The sequence below is a fragment of the Salvelinus fontinalis genome, chromosome 15 (assembly GCF_029448725.1).
Source record: "Salvelinus fontinalis isolate EN_2023a chromosome 15, ASM2944872v1, whole genome shotgun sequence".
NCBI classification, from domain to species: Eukaryota; Metazoa; Chordata; class Actinopteri; order Salmoniformes; family Salmonidae; genus Salvelinus; species Salvelinus fontinalis.
Genome location: NC_074679.1, coordinates 34,051,403 through 34,070,469, shown reverse-complemented (window position 1 = coordinate 34,070,469; position 19,067 = coordinate 34,051,403). Strand labels below are relative to the sequence as shown.

The window sequence follows — 19,067 nt, the reverse complement described above, 5'->3', positions numbered from 1 at the left end:
CAGCACTCTCTTGGGTAGCACAATGGTGTAGCCCGGAGGACAGATATTTTTCAACCTCCTCTGGGTACATTGACCAAGGAGGCTCATGGTTCTCACCCTTACCATAGACTTACACAGTAATTTTGACGACTTCCAGAAGACTTATCAGAGCTCTTGCAGTATGAACTAATATCTTGTCCACCCAATCGAAGGATCAGAGTATTAATTTAGTACTGAAAGCATAAGTTACAGCTAGCTAGCACTGCAGTGCATAACATGTGGTTAGTAGTTGACTCAGAGAGAAAAAGACAATAGTTCAACAATTTTGAACAAATTAATTTCTTCAAACTTTAAAGTATCAGCAGTGATATAAATATGATATAAATACAGTAGAAGTCAGAAGTTTACATACACTTAGGTTGGAGTCATAAATACTACACAGTATATTTGTGCTCTGTCAAATAAGCTGTGTAAAAACTTATTCTAAAAATTAGTCCAAACTTTTTTTTACTTTAGAGAACATTATTTAAGGTTGATGCCCTGTGGAAATCTAATTAGCATAATGAAAAATACCCATAAAAATCTCTCAGTTAGAGTTAGAAATATCTGTTATTTTGCTTTGGATGTGTCTCAATCTACTGCAACGGTTTTGCTCTAAGACCTCCACAAGTGTCAGAAGACTCGTCTGAAGTCGGTACAGCCGATCTGCCAACATAGCATCTAAACTGTTGGGGCTACTCAATGATATGTACATGTTGGTTGTACATGTACATGTCAGTTGTTGTGCTCTAGGACACCCACAGGCCTCTCAAGACTTGTCTGAAGGGCTCCCTGTACCAGTTGAAAAAGTACAGTATATGGAGACTGTTTAATACCAAAAATAGGGTGTTAAATACATGTTTAAAAAATTATTATTATCCCGCTCTTTCTTACAGTTGAAGTCGGAAGTTTACATGCACCTAGGTTGGAGTCATTAAAACTCGTTTTTCAACCACTCCACAAATTTATTGTTAACAAACTATAGTTTTGGCAAGTCGGTTAGGACATCTACTTTATGCATGACACAAGTAATTTGACTAAGTTGACTGTGCCTTTAAACAGCTTGGAAAATTCCAGAAAATTATGGCATGGCTTTAGAAGCTTCTGATAGGTTAATTGACATCATTTGAGTCAATTGGAGGTGTACCTGTGGATGTATTTCAAGTCCTACCTTCAAACTCAGTGCCTCTTTGCTTGACATCATGGGAAAATCAAAAGAAATCAGCCAAGACCTCAGAAATAATTGTAGACCTCCACAGGTCTGGTTCATCCTTGGGAGCAATTTCCAAATGCCTGAAGGTACCGTGTTCATCTGTACAAACAATAGTACACAAGTTTAAACACCATGGGACCAGGCAGCCATCATACCGCTCAGGAAGGAGACGCGTTCTGTCTCCTAGAGATGAACGTACTTTGGTGCGAAAGTGCAAATCAAACCCAGAACAACAGCAAAGGACCTTGTGAAGATGCTGGAGGAAACAGGTACAAAAGTATCTATATCCACAGTGAAACGAGTCCTATATCGACATAACCTGAAGGGCTGCTTAGCAAGGAAGAAACTACTGCTCCAAAACTGCCATAAAAAAGCCGCCATATTGACCATTGTTATGTTTGGAGGAAAAAGGGGGAGGCTTGCAAGCCGAAGACCACCATCCCAACCGTGAAACACGAGGGTGGCAGCATCATGTTGTGGGGGTGCTTTGCTGCAGGAGGGACTGGCGCACTTCACAAAATAGATGACATCATGAGGAAGGACAATTATGTGGATATATTGAAGCAACATCTCAAGACATCAGTCAGGTAGTTAAAGCTTGGTCGCAAATGGGTCTTCCAAATGGACAATGACCCCAAGCATACCTCCAAAGTTGTGGCAAAATGGCTTAAGGACAACAAAGTCAAGGTATTGGAGTGGCCATCACAAAGCCCTGACCTCAATCCTATAGAAAATATGTGGGCAGAACTGAAAAAGCGTGTGAAAGGAAGGAGGCCTAATATCCTGACTCAGTTACACCAGCTGTGTCAGGAGGAATGGGCCCAACTTCACCCAACTTATTGTGTGAAGCTTGTGGAAGGCTACCCGAAACATTTGACTCAAGTTAAACAATTTAAAGACAATGCTACCAAATACTAATTGAGTGTATGTAAACTTCTGACCCACTGGGAATGTGATGAAAGAAATAAAAGCTGAGATAAATCATTCTCTCCACTATTATTCTGACATTTCACATTCTTAAAACAAAGTGGTGATCCTAGCTGACCTAAGACAGGGAATTTTTACTGGGATTAAATGTCAGAAATTGTGAAAAACTGAGTTTAAATGCATTTGGCTAAAGTGTATGTAAACTTCCGACTTCAACTTTATATATGTTTTGTTGTATTTTTTTTCTTAGTTTATCACTTTAACTTACTTAGCTAATTTATCCTACTCAACAACCTGATACAAACGGAGATTAATGCTACTTATGCTAGCTAACTGGCTAAGGCTATACAACATTGCAACTCTTCCAAGTCAAGGTAAGCTTTCGGTTGTAAATGTATTGCCACCTGCATAACTTACATTACTATGAAGCGGCAGCCGTGGAGAAAGACTTTAGGCTACTATCAACAAGAGGGCATTGTGTTGGAGCTTATTTTTAACTATTCAAGAAATTAGAGATCAAATCAAATCACATTTTATTTGTCACATGCGCCGAATACAGGTGTAGACCTTGCAGTGAAATGCTTACTTATAAGCCCTTAACCAACAATGTAGTTTTAAGAAAAATACCTAAGAAAATAAGAAATAAATGTAACAAATAATTAAAGAGCAGCAGTAAAATAACAATACCAAGGCTATATACAGGGGGTACCAGTACAGAGTCAATGTGCGGGGGCACCGGTTAGTCGAGGTAATTGAGGTAATATGTACATGCAGGTAGGGATAAAGTGACTATGCATAGATAATAAACAGAGAGTAGCAGCAGCGTAAAAGAGTAGGGGAGGGCAATGCAACTAGTTTGGGTAGACATTTGATTAGATGTTCAGGAGTCTTATGGCTTGGGGGTAGAAGCTGTATTGAAGACTCTTGGACCTAGACTTCCCTCTCCGGTACCGCTTGCCGTGCGGGAGCAGAGAGAACAGTCTATGACTAGGGTGGCTGGAGTCTTTGACTAGGCATACCTGTTTGACAAGCTAAATTATAGTCTACTATCCATAGATTTTGTCAGCCAATTCCTTCAGTCACCATGCACTCCTTATCTCAGTATCAGAGAGGGGCTTGGTGTCTTAAGTGAAAACCAGGGCTCGAATTCAGGGGTGTATTTGTATTTGTATTTATTATGGATCCCATTGGCAGAAGCTACTTACTCTTCCTGGGATCCAGCAAAATTAAGGCGGTTTATACAATTTTGAAAACATTACAATGCATTCACAGATTTCACAACCCACTCTGTGCCCTCAGGCCCCTACTCCACCAGTACCACATATCTAAAGTACAAAATCCATGTGTGTATAGTGCATATTTTATTGTGTGTGTATGCATGTGCCTATGTTTGTGTTGCTTCACAGTCCCCACTGTTCCCTAAGGTGTATTTGTTGTATCTGTTTTTTTAATCTAATTTTACTGCTTGATGTTGAATAGAGTTCCATGTAGTCATGGCTCTATGTAGTACTGTGCACCTCCCATAGTCTGTTCTGGACTTGGGCACTGTGAAGAGACCTCTAGTTGCACGGCTTGTGGGGTATGCATAGGTGTCCAAGCTGTGCGCCAGTAGTTCAACAGATAGCTTGTGCATTCGACATGTCAATCAATACCTCTCATAAATACAAGTAGTGAGAAAGTCAATCTCTCCTCCACTTTGAGCCAGAAGAGATTGACATGCATACTATTAATATTAGCTCTCTGTGTACATCCAAGGGCCAGCCGTGCTGCCCTGTTCTGAGACAATTGCAATTTTCCCAGTGCCTAGCAGATAGTCATTCATCTCTTTAAAATCAAGTTTCAACTCTTAAGAGCTGCCCTTCATAATGTCATTAAAACCCACCTGGACTACGATAGAATCGATTTCCATGTCCTGCGTAGTACATTCAGGAGCAGCTTAGTAATGTAATTTACTCAAGCTCCGGGATAGGACATTGATTTTGCAGCGGGAATGGTCACATTTCTTAACATGGACCTGACGAAAATCACGGGTGGCTAGAAGGTTGAGGAAATCCGCCCACTCCCACTCTTCACAGGATTCGGAGAACCCTTTATGGACGTGCGAGATGCAGGATAACCTGTTGCTCCCTGTGCCTGGTGCAGGCCTCCGATAGATGGAGAAGCCCCACTCGATCCAGAGCAGGGACGGAAGGTTGCCTACGTCGATTTCGAAATAGCAGTAGGAGTAGGAGTAGGCACTGCAGCCGCAGACACAGGCTCCCCCAGCGACAAAGGTGCAGAAAGATCAGGCTATGCAGATCACGCAGTGCCTTTGAAGTCACTTTAAGAAACACGATCCCATAACCCTCCCCCCCAAAAAAAATATATAGTATTTTGAGGTCCCCTTTAAGGTAACTCACGGTCAATTCATAATTTTATTTTAACCACAGTCCCTTAGAAATCCTGAGTTAAATCACATGTCACAGAGCACAGCCCAGCCGCACTGCTGAGTCTTGTTGTTGTTGTTAATTGTTTCCCTTAACGCCAGGAGTCATTTGACTGTGGCAGAAATATTAGGCTGCATTTTGTGTGTAGGGGGTCTGCTCTATACGGTAGTAATAGCTTATCTGTCAAACCTGCGTACACAGCACACTGAACATTTAAACACTATAATGCAGGGTGGCAGGTAGCCAAGCGGTAAAAGCGTTGGGCCAGTAACCAAAAGGTCACTGGTTCGAATCCCAAAGCCTGACAACAACTGCTCCCCGGGCGCTGATGACCTGGATGCCGATTAAGGCATCTCTTATTCAGAGGGGTTGAGTTAAATGCAGAAGAAGCATTTTGGTTGAATGCATTGTGGTGGACCCCCCTAATATTTGTCTTTGGACTATGGCCATGTTGTGGCTTTGCAGTCCAACTGTCTATTAACATGAAGATCATTGCTGCTACTTGTCATGCAGTTATGGTTTCAGGCATGATAGCCTGATCACAAAAGTAGCAGTAGAATTTTTTTGTCATTTCATGTGGAAAAGCATAACCTTCACATTTCAGAGAGGGGACAGATTTGGTTGACATCAGAGAAGTCGCTAGTGTCTACAATGTCTCAATGTTATAGGACTTGCCAACTTCATGAGTGGGTGATAATGTGAAAGGTTTACAGTATGTCCCAATCTGTCAAAATACTGACCACGTTAACGATTACAGATCAATGATGAAAATAATGAATACTCAAGCTGGACAGAATACTACTGTGAGTCACAGAGCTATACAGTGGTGGCTTAAAAGCTATTTGTCATACTATTTTCTTTGACGGCGGTAAAGGCATTTCTTGCTCCTATATTGCCTTCTAACATGCAACGTACTGTGGATGACGGACTCTAAGTCTCGTGCTGCTTTTCGACTGTAACTCCAGTGGTACATTAGTGTATACACCTTTGTGTTAAACTAGGGAAATTGTATTTCCACAGCTATGGCTGACAGTGAGGACTTGTGAAGAGCAGAATCAACCTTTGCCTAAACAAAACAGTGTATGTCTGTATGTCTGAGGATTTTTAATTATGAGATTTCTGTTGTTTTGAATTTGGCGCCCTGCACTTTCACTGGCTGTTGTCATATCATCTCGTTAACGGGATTGCAGCCATAAGAAGTTAACTAGCCTCTCAAAGCACTAATGACAGAAGTGAGTTCTACGGGGCGATAGTCATTTAGTTCAGTTGCCTTTGCTTTCTTGGGAATAGGAACAATGGTGGACATCTTGAAGCAAGTGGAGACAGCAGACTGGAATAGGGAGAGATTGAATGTCCGTAAACACTCCAGTCAGCCGGTCTGCAGCCTTGTGAGAGTTAACACGCTTAAATGTCTTACTCACGTCGGCCACGGAGAAAGAGAGCCAACAGTCCTTGGGAGTGGGCCGCGTTGGTGGCACTGTGTTATCCTCAAAGCGGGCAAAGAAGGTGTTTAGCTTGTCCAATAGGAAGACGTCGGTGTCCGCGAAGTAGCTGGTTTTCCCTGCCACATACATCTTATTTGATTTCCTTACGGAGGGAATAACTACACTGTTTGTATTTGACCATATTCCCAGTCACCTTGCCGTGGTTAAATGCGGTGGTTTGCTCTTTCAGATTTGGCGAATACTGCCATTTTTCCACTGTTTTTGGTTTAGGTAGGTTTTAATAGTTACAGTGGGAACACATCCCCTATACACTTCCTGATAAACTCAATCACCATGTCCGTGTATACGTCAATGTTATTCTCAGATGCAACTCAGAACATATCCGGGTCCACGTGATCAAAACAATCTTGAAGCATGGACTCGGATTGGTCAGACCAGCATTGAATCGACCTATTGGGAGGGAGGAGCAGAAATGGAGTCGTGATCTGATTTGCCGAAGGGGGGGGCGAGGGAGGGCCTTGTAGAAATCCTGGAAGGGAGTAACAATGGTCGAGAGTTTTTGAAGCGTGAGTACCACAGGAAATGAGTTGATACAGTGCATTTAGAAAGTATTCAGACCCCTTCACTTTTTCCACCTTTTCTTACGTTACAGCCTTATTCTAAAATGTATTAAATCCATTTTTTACCTCATCAATCTACACACAATACCCCATAATGGCAAAGCGAAACAGCAATACCTTATTTACATAATTATTCAGACTCTTTGCTATGAGCCTCAAAATTGAGCTCAGGTGCATCCTTTTTCCATTGATCATCCTTGAGATGTTTCTACAACTTGATTGGAGTCCACCTGTGGTAAATTCAATTGATTGGACATGATTTGGAAAGACACACACTTGTCTATATAAAGTCTCACGGTTGACAGTGCATGTCACACCAGAAACCAAGTCATGAGGTCGAAGGAATTGTCAGTAGAGCACCGAGACAGGATTGTGTCTGGGCAGAAATCTGGGGAAAGGGTACCAAAAACATTCTGCAGCATTGAAGGTCCCCAAGAACACAGTGGCCTCCATCGTTCTTAAATGGAAGAAGTTTGGAACCACCAAGACTCTAGAGGTGGCCGCCCAGCCAATCTGAGTAATCATGGGAGAAGGGCCTTGGTCAGGGAGGTGACCAAGAACCCGATGGTCACTCTGACAGAGCTCCATAGTTCCTCTGTGGAGATGGGAGAACCTTCCAGAAGGACAACCACCTCTGCAGCACTCCACCAATCAGGATTTTATGGTAGTGGCCAGACAGAAGCCACTCGTCAGCCAGCTTGGAGTTTGCTAAAAGGCACCTAAAGGACTTTCAGACCATGAAAAACAAGATTCTCTGGTCTGATGAAACCAAGATTAAACTCTTTGGCCTGAATGCCAAGCGTCACGTCTGAAGGAAACCTGGAACCATCCCTACGGCGAATAATGGTGGTGGCAGCATCATGCTGTGGGGATGTTTTTCAGCGGCAGTGTCTCGGAGACTAGTCAGGATCGAGGGAAAGATGAACGGAGCAAAGTACAGAGATATCCTTGATGAAAACCTGCTCCAGAGAGCTCAGGACCTTAGACTGGGGCGAAGGTTCACCTTCCAACAGGACAACAACTCTAAGCACATAGCCAAGACAACACAGGAGTGGCTTCAGGACAAGTCTCTGAATGTCCTTGAGTGGCCCAGCCAGAGCTGGACTTGTACCCGATCAAACATTTCTGGAGAGACCTGAAAATAGCTGCTCAGCTTTGCTCCCTGTCCAAACTGACAGAGCTTGAGAGGATCTGTAACTCTCCAAATACAGGTGTGCCAAGCTTGTAGTGTCATACAGAAGAAGACTCAATGCTGTAATCGCTGCCAAAGGTGCTTCAACAAAGTACTGAGTAAAGGGTCTGAATACTTATGTAAATGTGATATTTCAGTTTTTATTTTAAATACATTTGCAAAAATGTCTAAAAACATGTTTTTTCTTTGTCATTATGGAGTATTATGTGTAGATGGAAAAAACAATTTAATCAATTTTAGAATAAGGCTGTAATGTAAAAAAATGTAGAAAAAGTCAAACGGTCTGAATACTTTCCGAATGCACTGTATGTGTGTATGTATATATATATATATATATATTTTCATTTATTTTCAGTTATACTATTTTAATATTGATTACTGCACTGTTGTTGGGTAGAGCATGCAATTTAAGCATTTCACTGTACTTGTGACAATAAAACTTGAACTTGAACTAGTTAAACTAGACTCAGACCAGATGGAATTTCACCTCAGTCCACCACGGTTCTGTTCTGCCGTCTAGATTTACAACTCCAGTCTTATCGATTTTCTTTTTCTCAGCGGCCCAGCAGCGTTTCATAGTAGATCTTTCACCTCAATAGAACGTGTGTAGCAGTGTTTCAGCCCAGACACCTGCATCATATTCACAGTCAATCTTGTAACTTAATATATAATGTTTATGCAGCTTCATGCACCTGGTTTGCTAAAACTTTACTATGTAATAAATGTATTATACTGTATCTTTCTCTTGTTCCATAAGCTTTGGCTCTGTAATGTGCATAATGTACACATGATTTTCCATTCTAGTCAGCTGAGAGGAATGCCAATGCCTGACTTAGTACATAAAGAAGATCATCTTTGATTAAGAGTTCACTGTGAGTGCAGTGTGTGTGTGTGTGCGCGCTATGTGTGTTCAGTGTGTTTGTGTGTGTGACATCTGGCCATCTGACCAGCTCTCCTCATTCTAGTGTCTAACTCCTGACGTGTGTTACTCTGTGTCTGGTGCTCTGATCCATGACTCCCTCTGCTGCACGACACACTCAGTCAACAGGCAAACCAAATGAAAACCCAAACATCTGACACCCGAGGAGAATTCAAGGTTTTACAGCTAAAAACGATGTTTGTTAGTCAGAATTTCATCATTAATCATTAATTCTTCAATCTCTTCAAAAATGCAGGATTTAGAGAGAACGGCTCAGAAAGGCAGTGAATGAGAAAGTGTATATTTGCTTTTTTTTAAACGGTTTCTTTTCTCAGTCGTCTGAAGAAATATTAATTGTTATGAATGTATAAAAAACCTTAACAAAGATCTATTTTCATCAGCAGTATACTTGAGCATTATTATGATTAATAATGCATCTTTGTAGGAAGAGGTCTGCCTAGCTGACTATTTGACGTTGGGTTATATTGGGTAATAAGCAGGGCATTCTGAAATATCTGTGTCTGGAGGTCCTTCATAAAATCTCTTCTTGTGGTATTTTACTCTCTTTAAGTGAGCCTCATACATTTAAATAAAATGTCTCTCTGTCTCCAAACTGTTCCAATGGGAATAGCCCTGACTCGGCCTCTCACTGGAGCCGTGTTGGTGTTTGGACAGGGTATAAAAATGTGCTGGCAAGTTATGGATAGCAATAGCTCTGTATTTTGATATAGAACAGTAGAGCTGGTTGATGTCAGACAACTTTCTTCTCTCATCACTTTGTTCCTTTGGTTTGAGTGCTGTGATTGACTATTTTCCTGTGCTGTAACACATTGTTGTTGAGTTCACGATAATATTCTCATAAAGCCACTGGATACCGTAGAATAAGTAATCCATAACAATGGCCACATACAGTACATGGCTAAGTCATACTGCCAAGTACAAGTATAGCGTCACATTGCGTAATGCTGGTGTTTTTACGATGTTGATGTAATTTCTAGGCTTTCGACAAGAAACATATAACTCTTCACAGTGTCAAAGTCCTTTGTTTCACAAATTCTGAGTGCTGAAGAAAAAATATTAAAATGTGTTTTTTCCTCAGTCGCGTTACAGAAATTACAATTGCAGCTATGCACAGTTTGAGAACTGATTACATGTTTTGTTCTTAATCATGAGATAGCTTTAGACTGCAATCTATGAATAATTTATAAAAGCATATATTTTGATTATGTATGAGCCAGATTAAATGTGTAGCATGTTTTTTAAAGTATTGTTTACACCCCAAAACACATGTGCTTTTCTCCCACACATACTTGGCATTTCTTGCAATGTAGCACAGTATTCCCATGTTTCTATATGTGGATGTTAGTCATGCATTTTTCATATGAGTATTCTCAATTCAGATACACTCACTGGAATCACTTCTCACTACTTATTTTCCACCATAATTTGCAAATAAATTCATTAAAAATCCTACAATGTGATTTTCTGGATTTTTTTTCTAATTTTGTCTGTCATAGTTGAAGTGTACCTATGATGAAAATTACAGGCCTCTCTCATCTTTTTAAGTGGGAGAACTTGCACAATTGGTGGCTGACTAAATATTTTTTTGCCCCACTGTATTGCCATGTCCCTTCCACACGTCTATTTAACTGTCAGTCACATACCCCATCTATCTCTGTTAGGACATGCTATTTTAACAGGACCTAAGGTCTACTTAGAAGGCTTTGAATAATCGTGGGAAAAGGGCAGATCAGGCAGAAATATAGAATTTGAACACCAAAAAGATGTGTGGGGGGAAAACGACGCGCAAAACCAGCCAAGCTAGTAATTTTATATTGTGCTTGCATCATTTTTAGATTGTGCTGGCGTTATATTGTGCTAGCGTGGCGGGAGGGGGTGGAACCCCTTAATTGAATCTCCACTCAAGTAAGACTTTGTTTTTGAGGGGGCAGCTGTGCTTTGAGCTTATTTGAAATCCAAAGAACAGACAAAAACACCTTTGGACCATTTCCATACAAGATTTACCCCAGTGTTTTACCCAAAAGGCTCAGACCTTTCTGTTTCCATCTATGCAGGCCAGCACAAGTGTCTCACCAGCGGACCTGTTCTCACTTGGGATCAAAGCCAGAACACTGGTACTTTTCTGAAATGGTCCACCCACACAGACAGTGTGGTGAAGAAGGCGCAAACTTTTATAGATGCACAATTGAGAGCATCCTGTCGGGTTGTATCAACGCCTGGTACAGCAGCTGTACCGCCCACAACCGCAGGGCACTCCAGTGGGTGATGTGGTCTTCCTAACGCATCACCAGGGGGCACACTGCCTTCCCTCCAGGACACCTACAGCACCCGATGTCACAGGAAGGCCAAAAATATCTTCAAGGACATCAACCACACGAGTCACGGCCTGTTCACCCTGCTAACATCCAGAAGGCGAGGTCAATATAGGTCCATCAAAGCCGGGACCGAGAGACAGAAAAACAGCTTCTGTCTCAAGGCCATCAGACTGTTAAATACCCATCACTAGCCGGCTTTTTTTTAACAACCTGTTTACTGATTTCATATGTATATAAACTGTATTCTACTGTATTTAATCAATCCCCCCTACATTATTTATTTATTAATTCCATACTTTTAAATTTGTGTGTATTGTTGTGAATTGTTCGATAGTATGTATTTACATAAGTATTCACACCCTTAGCTATGAGACTCAAAATTGAGCTCAGGTGCATACTGTTTCCGTTGATCATCCTTGAAATGGCTCTACAACTTGATTGGAGTCCACCTGTGTTAATTGATTGGACATGATCTGGAAAGGCACACGCCTGTCTCTATAAGGTCCCACTGTTGACAGTGCATGTCAGAGCAGAAACCAAGCCGTGAGGTCGAAGGAATTGTCCGTAGAGCTCCAAGACTGGATTGTGTCAAGGCAGAGATCTGGGGATCGGTACTAACACATTTCAGCAGCATTGAAGGTCCCCAAGAACACAGTGGCCTCCATTATTCTTAAATGGAAGAAGTTTGGAACCCCCAAGAATCTTCCTGCAGCCGGCCGCCCTGCCAAACTGAGCAATCGGGGGAGAAGGGGCTTGGTCAGGGAGGTGACCAAGAACCTGTTGATCACTCTGACGGAGCTCTAGAGTTCCTCTGTGGAGATGGCAGAACCTTCCAGAAGGACAACCACCTCTGCAGCACTCCACCAATCAGGATTTTATGGTAGTGGCCAGACAGAAGCCACTCGTCAGCCAGCTTGGAGTTTGCTAAAAGGCACCTAAAGACTCTCAGACCAGGAAAAACAAGATTCTCTGGTCTGATGAAACCAAGATTTAACTATTTGGCCTGAATGCCAAGCGTCACGTCTGGAGGAAACCTGGCACCATCCCTACAGTGAAGCAAGGTGGTGGCAGCATCATGCTGTGTGGATGTTTTTCAGAGGCAGGGACTGGGAAACTAGTCAGGATCGAGGGAAAGATGAATGGAGCAAAGTATAGAGAGATCCTTGATGAAAACCTGCTCCAGAGCACTCAGGACCTCAGACTGGGGCGAAGGTTCACCTTCCAACAGGACAACGACCCTAAGCACACAGCCAAGACAACACAGGAGTGGCTTCGAGACAAGTATCTGAATGTCCTCGAGTGGCCCAGCCAAAGTCCAGACTTGTACCCGATCGAACATCTATGGAGAGACCTGAAAATAGCTGTGCAGCAACACTCTCCATCCGACCTGACAGAGCTTGAGAGGATCTGCAGAGAAGAATGGGAGAACCTTCCCAAATACAGTTGTGCCAAGGGTCTAGCGTCATACCAAGGAAGACTCAAGGCTGTAATCGTTGCCAAAGGTGCTTCAACAAAGTACTGAGTAAAGGGTCTGAATGCTTACAGTATGTAAATGTATTTTTCAGTTTTTTATTTTTAATACATTTGCAAAGATTTTTAAAAATCTGTTTTTGCTTTGTCATTATTTGGTATTGTGTGTAGATTGACAAGGAAAACATACTATTTAATCAATTTTAGAATAAGGCTGTAACCTAACAATATGTGGAAAAAGTCAAGGGGTCTGAATACTTTCTGAAGGCACTGTATATTAAAATTGTGTCAAATTATTGAGCATATCCTCAAAACTCAAATATGCATCAGCATATCAAATGCATTTCTAGATCCTTATATGGACCTCAGTCAAGACCATATGCATTATATGTGCTGAGAGAATATACTATATAGGCCTACTGTCAGTATTTGTCATCATATAGAGAAAAAAAGATCTCAGGATATCTAATGAATCAATATCCGGCCATACCATGTATGATAGAGGGAATCCAAAAATGATTTGTGCATGAAAGAAAAATATGGATTTCATATTTGTAAAATGATTGAGCATGTGCTGAGAACTCAGAAATGCATACGAAATCCTACTTATTTTCAGCATATTGAGAAGCATTATATGTGATGTATACAGTCAGTATTTGTCAACATGAAGAGCGAAAATACGATTGTCACATATCTCAGGATATTGAATGAGTCCATATTCGGCCATAGGATATGTCTTCGTGTGATATTTGGAGTAATCCCAATATCATATACATGTATGTCTAAAGGACACATCTAGATTCAGAATTTATCAGGATATGGTGCATATCCACAAATCTCAAAAAATTGATTGGAAATGGTCTGTATTCTCTAAGAATATCAAAAATGTGTCATGTAAGACATCCCCTGATATAGACCCTTTTCACCCAGTGTTATTTACATATTGTAACTATCCCAACATTGGTTTATGCATAGGTTCTTGAGGAACTCATACACTTGTGTAAGCATTTCACATTTTAATAATTTAGCAGATGCTCTTATCCAGAGAGACTTACAGCAGTGAGTACCAACATTTTCCTACTTTTTTTCCTACTGGTCCCCCATAGGAATCAAACACACAACCCTAACATTGCAAGCGCCATGCTCTAGCAACTGAGCCACACGGGACCTACAGTAAGCCTCAATAAAGCTACAAAAGTGTCAGTGTTGATAAACCTTAACATGTTATAACAATAAAACAGAACAGGAATAACATTCACTTTCATTGGTGGCCAAAAATAACTATCTGAAAGCCACGCCCCTACTGAGCCACGCCTCCAGTCTTCTGATCTGACCCACTGGCTCATATCTCAATAACCCAGCATCGATAACCCAGCATCAACAACCCAACCTTGCTCTTTTTTAAAGAAAACAACCCAACAAGGTAACCCAATGCTTGCAACCCAGCAGTTGGGTCATCCAAACAACCCAGCATTTTTTAGAGTGTGCAAACTTTGCATGTTCCATCTAATCCAATATAGCACCAATAAACTGCTTGCAATGTTAAAATAGATCCACCTATAGCCGTTTAGCCAGCAGATCCGCGAGATCTAAGCCGACCCTGGTCAGTGACCAGATGACTAGCGCTATTAGGCAGCCACTCACCCATGCAAGTTTACTGGCATCGGTTTCCTGACATTGATGCATGGGAGATGGCCCTCATTGCCCGCTTAAGTGCACAGCGGCCTGGGGATGCCCTATACCAGGGTTTCTCTCTTTCCATTCCATTAACCTTTTACTGCAGTGGGCTAAATCAGGGTCACACAGAATGTTTCTTGGTAGCCTTAAACAAATCTACTTTGAAAAGAAAAGTATACACCTCAGACACATTGTTATGGGCTTAAAAGAATAAGACACCTGTACCATGTCAGATATAAAGTTTAAATCTATTCAATTTGGAGTTTGCATCCAAATATTACACTTTTTAAACATCACAGAAGACTGAAATATAACAAAACCTTTTGACATAGAAACACCAGATTTTCTGTGGGTTTTTCGAAATCATGTTTATTCATTATTAAATATTAATAACATTCCACCCATGAGGTGGATTTTTAATGCTTACAGCTAGCTATGCTGACCTCGTGCCGGTGCACTGGGAAATAATGGGTTCAGACAAGGCCCGGGGGAACAAGTGATACCAGATTACTAATGTTTTTCCAAAGTTACTACCTTAACAATTCTTGCATGTTATGCAAAGCTATGATGTGCATGTTTTTATGGTGAAATGAGTCATATAGTGGTGTTTATGTTAGATGTGTCTAAATGTAGATTTTTGTCACTCCTCTATAGGCTCTATTCAGCTAAACCTACTACTAAAAAACCTTTAACTACAGTACATATGGAGTGTCCATACATAGCATACACCCCTTCTAATGCGATCAAAGCATTCTAGATCAACAATCCCCTCATCCATCCATCAGTCAACCCTAGTCTTTACTTCTGGCTTAGTGATCACTAGGTGAGGGGAGCCCCAGGTCACTGTCCCCATACATAGATATCTGCTCCCATCATGCCCAATTGGATATGTCATTACTCACCACCAGGGGCCAATGGCTGGAGAGCAGCAGAATGCTATAGCAAAAAAAAATTCTCTCAGTGAGAGATACGACCTCAGATGAGACTGTGTGCTCTGTGTGTCTTTTTTCTCTCACTGTATTAGTGTGTGTGTGAAAGAGAGCGAGCAGAAAGAGTAAGAGTGTTTTGGTGTATATAGTGTGAGTACTCTACATCCCTCAAGTATTTTTAGCATTGTTTTTTTGACAGCCCTCAGAGGAGAGGAATCTGTTTTCTAATTTGAGAGCTAGCGTTCGCAGGAAGCAAGTGTTCTCTCGTTTTCAGGCACTCCTTAGCTTCCTACAGTACATACATTACATATGAGATGATGCACTCTCTCTCTCTTCTTCTGCTCTGCTGTCCAGCCGCCTTCTCAGCAGCCTTCTAATTGTCCCAAGCAATAAATCACTCTCACTTCCCACTCGTTAAATATTTATTTAATGTTAATTAAGCCCTAGTTGCAAGGGTGGGAACGCACATGTGTGTGTGTGGGGGGGGGGGGATCCACACCAGAAGTGAGAAACCTTGTTCCCACAAGATGCCTTGATACGTTCACTATTTAATTTCAACTTTTAAATTGCTAATGCAGGACCCAAGAACATCTCCCACTCACAGGAAAGAGAATGTTACTGTAATGTTAAATCAAATCTTCTGTACCTACTGGCAAAGAGCTCTACACTGCATATGAAATAAAATAACTCCTTTTGGTTTTGTCAATTCATATCTTATCTAATCTTCTCTCTCTCTTTCTCTCCCTCTCCCTCCCTCCCATCCTCCATCCTTCCCTGTCCTGCAGATCCCAGTCATGACGGGGGCCTTCATGGACTCCTCACCCAATGACAACTACAGTGCCGACCACTCGCTCTTCAACTCCTCGGCCAGCGTCCACGCCGCCTCTGCGGCCGCCTCAGCCCAGGCCCAGCAGGACGACCAGTCCTCGTCCAGTGATGCCATCTGGCTCTGGATTGCCATCATCGCAACTATCGGCAACATTGTGGTGGTGGGAGTGGTCTACGCATTCACCTTCTGATCCATCTTGCCTTCCTGTCCACCAAGCCAAACATTAGTGAACCTCCCCATGGGGGAACGTGATAAAAGACAAAGGATAAATATCACATCATGTATGACCAAAGGGCTCCGGGATGCAAACGCTGACTGTGGTGTGGGGTTTCTTTAGTTGAAGCTTCAGCAACATTCACTTTCAATAAAAAAAAACTCTACGTTTCAGGATAGGAACAATATACGCAGTACGCACAAGTTCAACTGAAGTCTGAATTGTATTTTCAACTTTAGTCGCCTAACTTTGAGTAGCAACCACGCCCCTGGATGTTGTTGTGTTGCGTTGTGGTGCTGAAGGGGATAAGATACGGACAGGGTGAACCGGACCATCTTAAATGTCCCCCAGATAGATGAGAGGCAATTAATAGGAGTGCTGCTTAATTATTTGGATGAACAGAGATGTGAATGATAAAACATTTAAGTAACGCTGGGAATACTTCTGCATTAGCCATGGGCTCAGCTTCTTACAGTTCGTTATCTGTTCTGCCAAAAGAACGCTCAAATGATTATCTTTCCTTTGTAAATCGACAGAAAATGGACCAGTGGACATGGTCTTTAATGAAACATTACTGAAACCCTACAACTGTTTTTGCTTCTCCGTTTCTGTAGCAATGCCACACCAGTTTATGGTCAAATAAAGAAAATCACTCCACCATCTAATTTACTCTGCTAAATCTGCATCTGAAACATTATTTATTACACCACAGTACATCTATCATTGACATTTCACTTTTTTATAACAAATTTCTCACAAAGACATTAAAGTATATGACCATGGTAGACCTGAAAGATATAAGCACACTTTACATGAGCAGAAATAATGTACAGCTTTAGGTTGTCATAGCCTAATTGTTATTTAGCTACCCTCTTTGGAGTCTTCATGTGCTGTATAAGCTAATTAAGCTGTGATCCATCTGTTTCTATCAAGCTGGTCTCTTTAAATGTAGAACTGTTCAGTGAATTTTATTTTTGCTGCCATGGGGTCCAGGGCCAGTTGAGAATATTAACAGGCTCTTTTCAAGACATTAGCGAGGACCCTGGTGTCAACACAGTGGGTGTTCTCAAGTCCCCAACTCTCTCCAAACGTTGTACCAACACACAGATTCTATTGTACATGTACATGGATGTCAGGGGTGATCATTTCTTAAGGTTGTCACAGTGTTATGAGCTTTATTATTGAGCTTAATTATTGACTGCTTTCTGTCTAGAAAGGAACTGAAAAGAACCGACAAGGTTGGTAAATGTGATGGATTGATAAAAACATGTTTAATCTCAGCCCCAAAGCGTTCTGTTCAGCTGAAAAGAGCTGATACAAGAAGGAGCCGCTCCCTTTTTGATTTTATTTTGTCTTCTCTCTAGGAGACCGTTGTTCTTGAATGTTGGCTGGCTTGCCCTAACAGCTGCAATTGTATCTGAGAGAGTGATAAATCAATTTGGTCCAAGTTCCCCATTATAATAATTAGGTGGGTGCTTACATTTGTCCTACACCACACGTACAAGTGCAAATGTGTTTTTTTGCATATCCCACTCCCCCTCAGAGTGCGACAGAGCCAGAAATCAGACATTATTGGCAGCAACCCTGGAGCAATTAGGGTTACGTGCCTTGCTCAAGGGCACATCAACAGATTTTTAACCAAGTCAGCTTGGTAATTGAACCAGTGACCCTTCGGTTACTGGCCCAACACTCCTAACAGCTAGGCTACCTGCCACCAGTGAGTTGTTATATCAGACACATTATATAATGATTTATGAATAGCTTTACACATGCATTGCTGAAGTCAATAGCAATTTTCTTGAGTATACATCCCCCGCTCTTGAGTTGATGCAGAGGGTCAACATTGATTCCATCGACCTTTTTGACATATTTTTGTGATATATTATATAGGATTTTAAGTTACAGCGCATCATATAAGCTATATATAAGCTAGAAAGAGAGTAGGGGCTGTTTGTATTCAATGACGTTTCTTATGTGACCTTGATAAAATAATACTTTGTAGTAAGACTCTAGAAGGTTGTAGAGGGTTTCTCATGTCTTGGTATATGTATACACTGTACATATTGGTATTTATATAACATACAGTAAGTACTTACTTACATTAACCAATTACGATAGAATTTCCAGCAAATTGTATTATTCAAATCCCCAATAAGAGGTAAAATGTGTAAGTGTCTAGCAATGTTGTAATTAAAATACACAATATTCTTTTTTGTAAGAAAATGTATTACATTAAAGTTTCAGGATTGCTGTATATGTCTCTATAAATACTTATTAAGTGAAAAATGTCCCATTCAATCCAACAGGGAAATGCATCAACTGAAGTTGTACTTTAAAACTGCACAGTGTGACGCTTGTGTACATTGTGAAAGTGTTAAACGTAACACTTTCTGAGCTAAATGTGCACTTGGGGAAAAGTCTGAAATCTCACTATAAGACTTTACAACACAATATATCACATGAGTAGAAATTGACCTTTTCAGTTTGTGAGACAAGCTCCTCGCACTGCTTCCTACTGAAGGTACAGTACCAGTCAAAAGTTTGGACACACCTAGTCATTCAAGGGTTTTTCTTTATTTTTACTGTTTTCTACATTGTAGAATAATAGTGAAGACATCAAAACTATGAAATAACACATAAGGAATCATGTAGCAACCAAAAAAGTGTTAAACAAATCAAAATAGATTTGAGATTTGAGATTCTTCAAAGTAGCCACCCTTTAATGACAGCTTTACACACTATTGGCATTCTCTCAACCAGCTTCATGAGGTAGTCAACTGGAATGCATTTCAATTAACAGGTGTGCCTTGTTAATAGTTCATCTGTGGAATTTATTTCCGTCTTGAGCCAAT

The 19,067-nt window shown here is 41.1% G+C and overlaps 1 protein-coding gene across 2 annotated transcripts in view; it reads left to right on the top strand.

The window, feature by feature from the left end:
- LOC129811848 (uncharacterized protein C14orf132-like) overlaps nt 1-18,469 on the top strand; it is a 45,382-nt gene extending 26,913 nt beyond the window's left edge. For both annotated transcript variants that reach the window (XM_055863521.1, XM_055863519.1), the window contains one exon: nt 15,958-18,469. In XM_055863521.1, the coding sequence (XP_055719496.1) occupies nt 15,958-16,191 (234 nt within the window). In that variant the 3' untranslated portion in view covers nt 16,192-18,469. The remainder of the gene's footprint in view (nt 1-15,957) is intronic.
- Nucleotides 18,470-19,067: the final 598 nt, after the last annotated feature.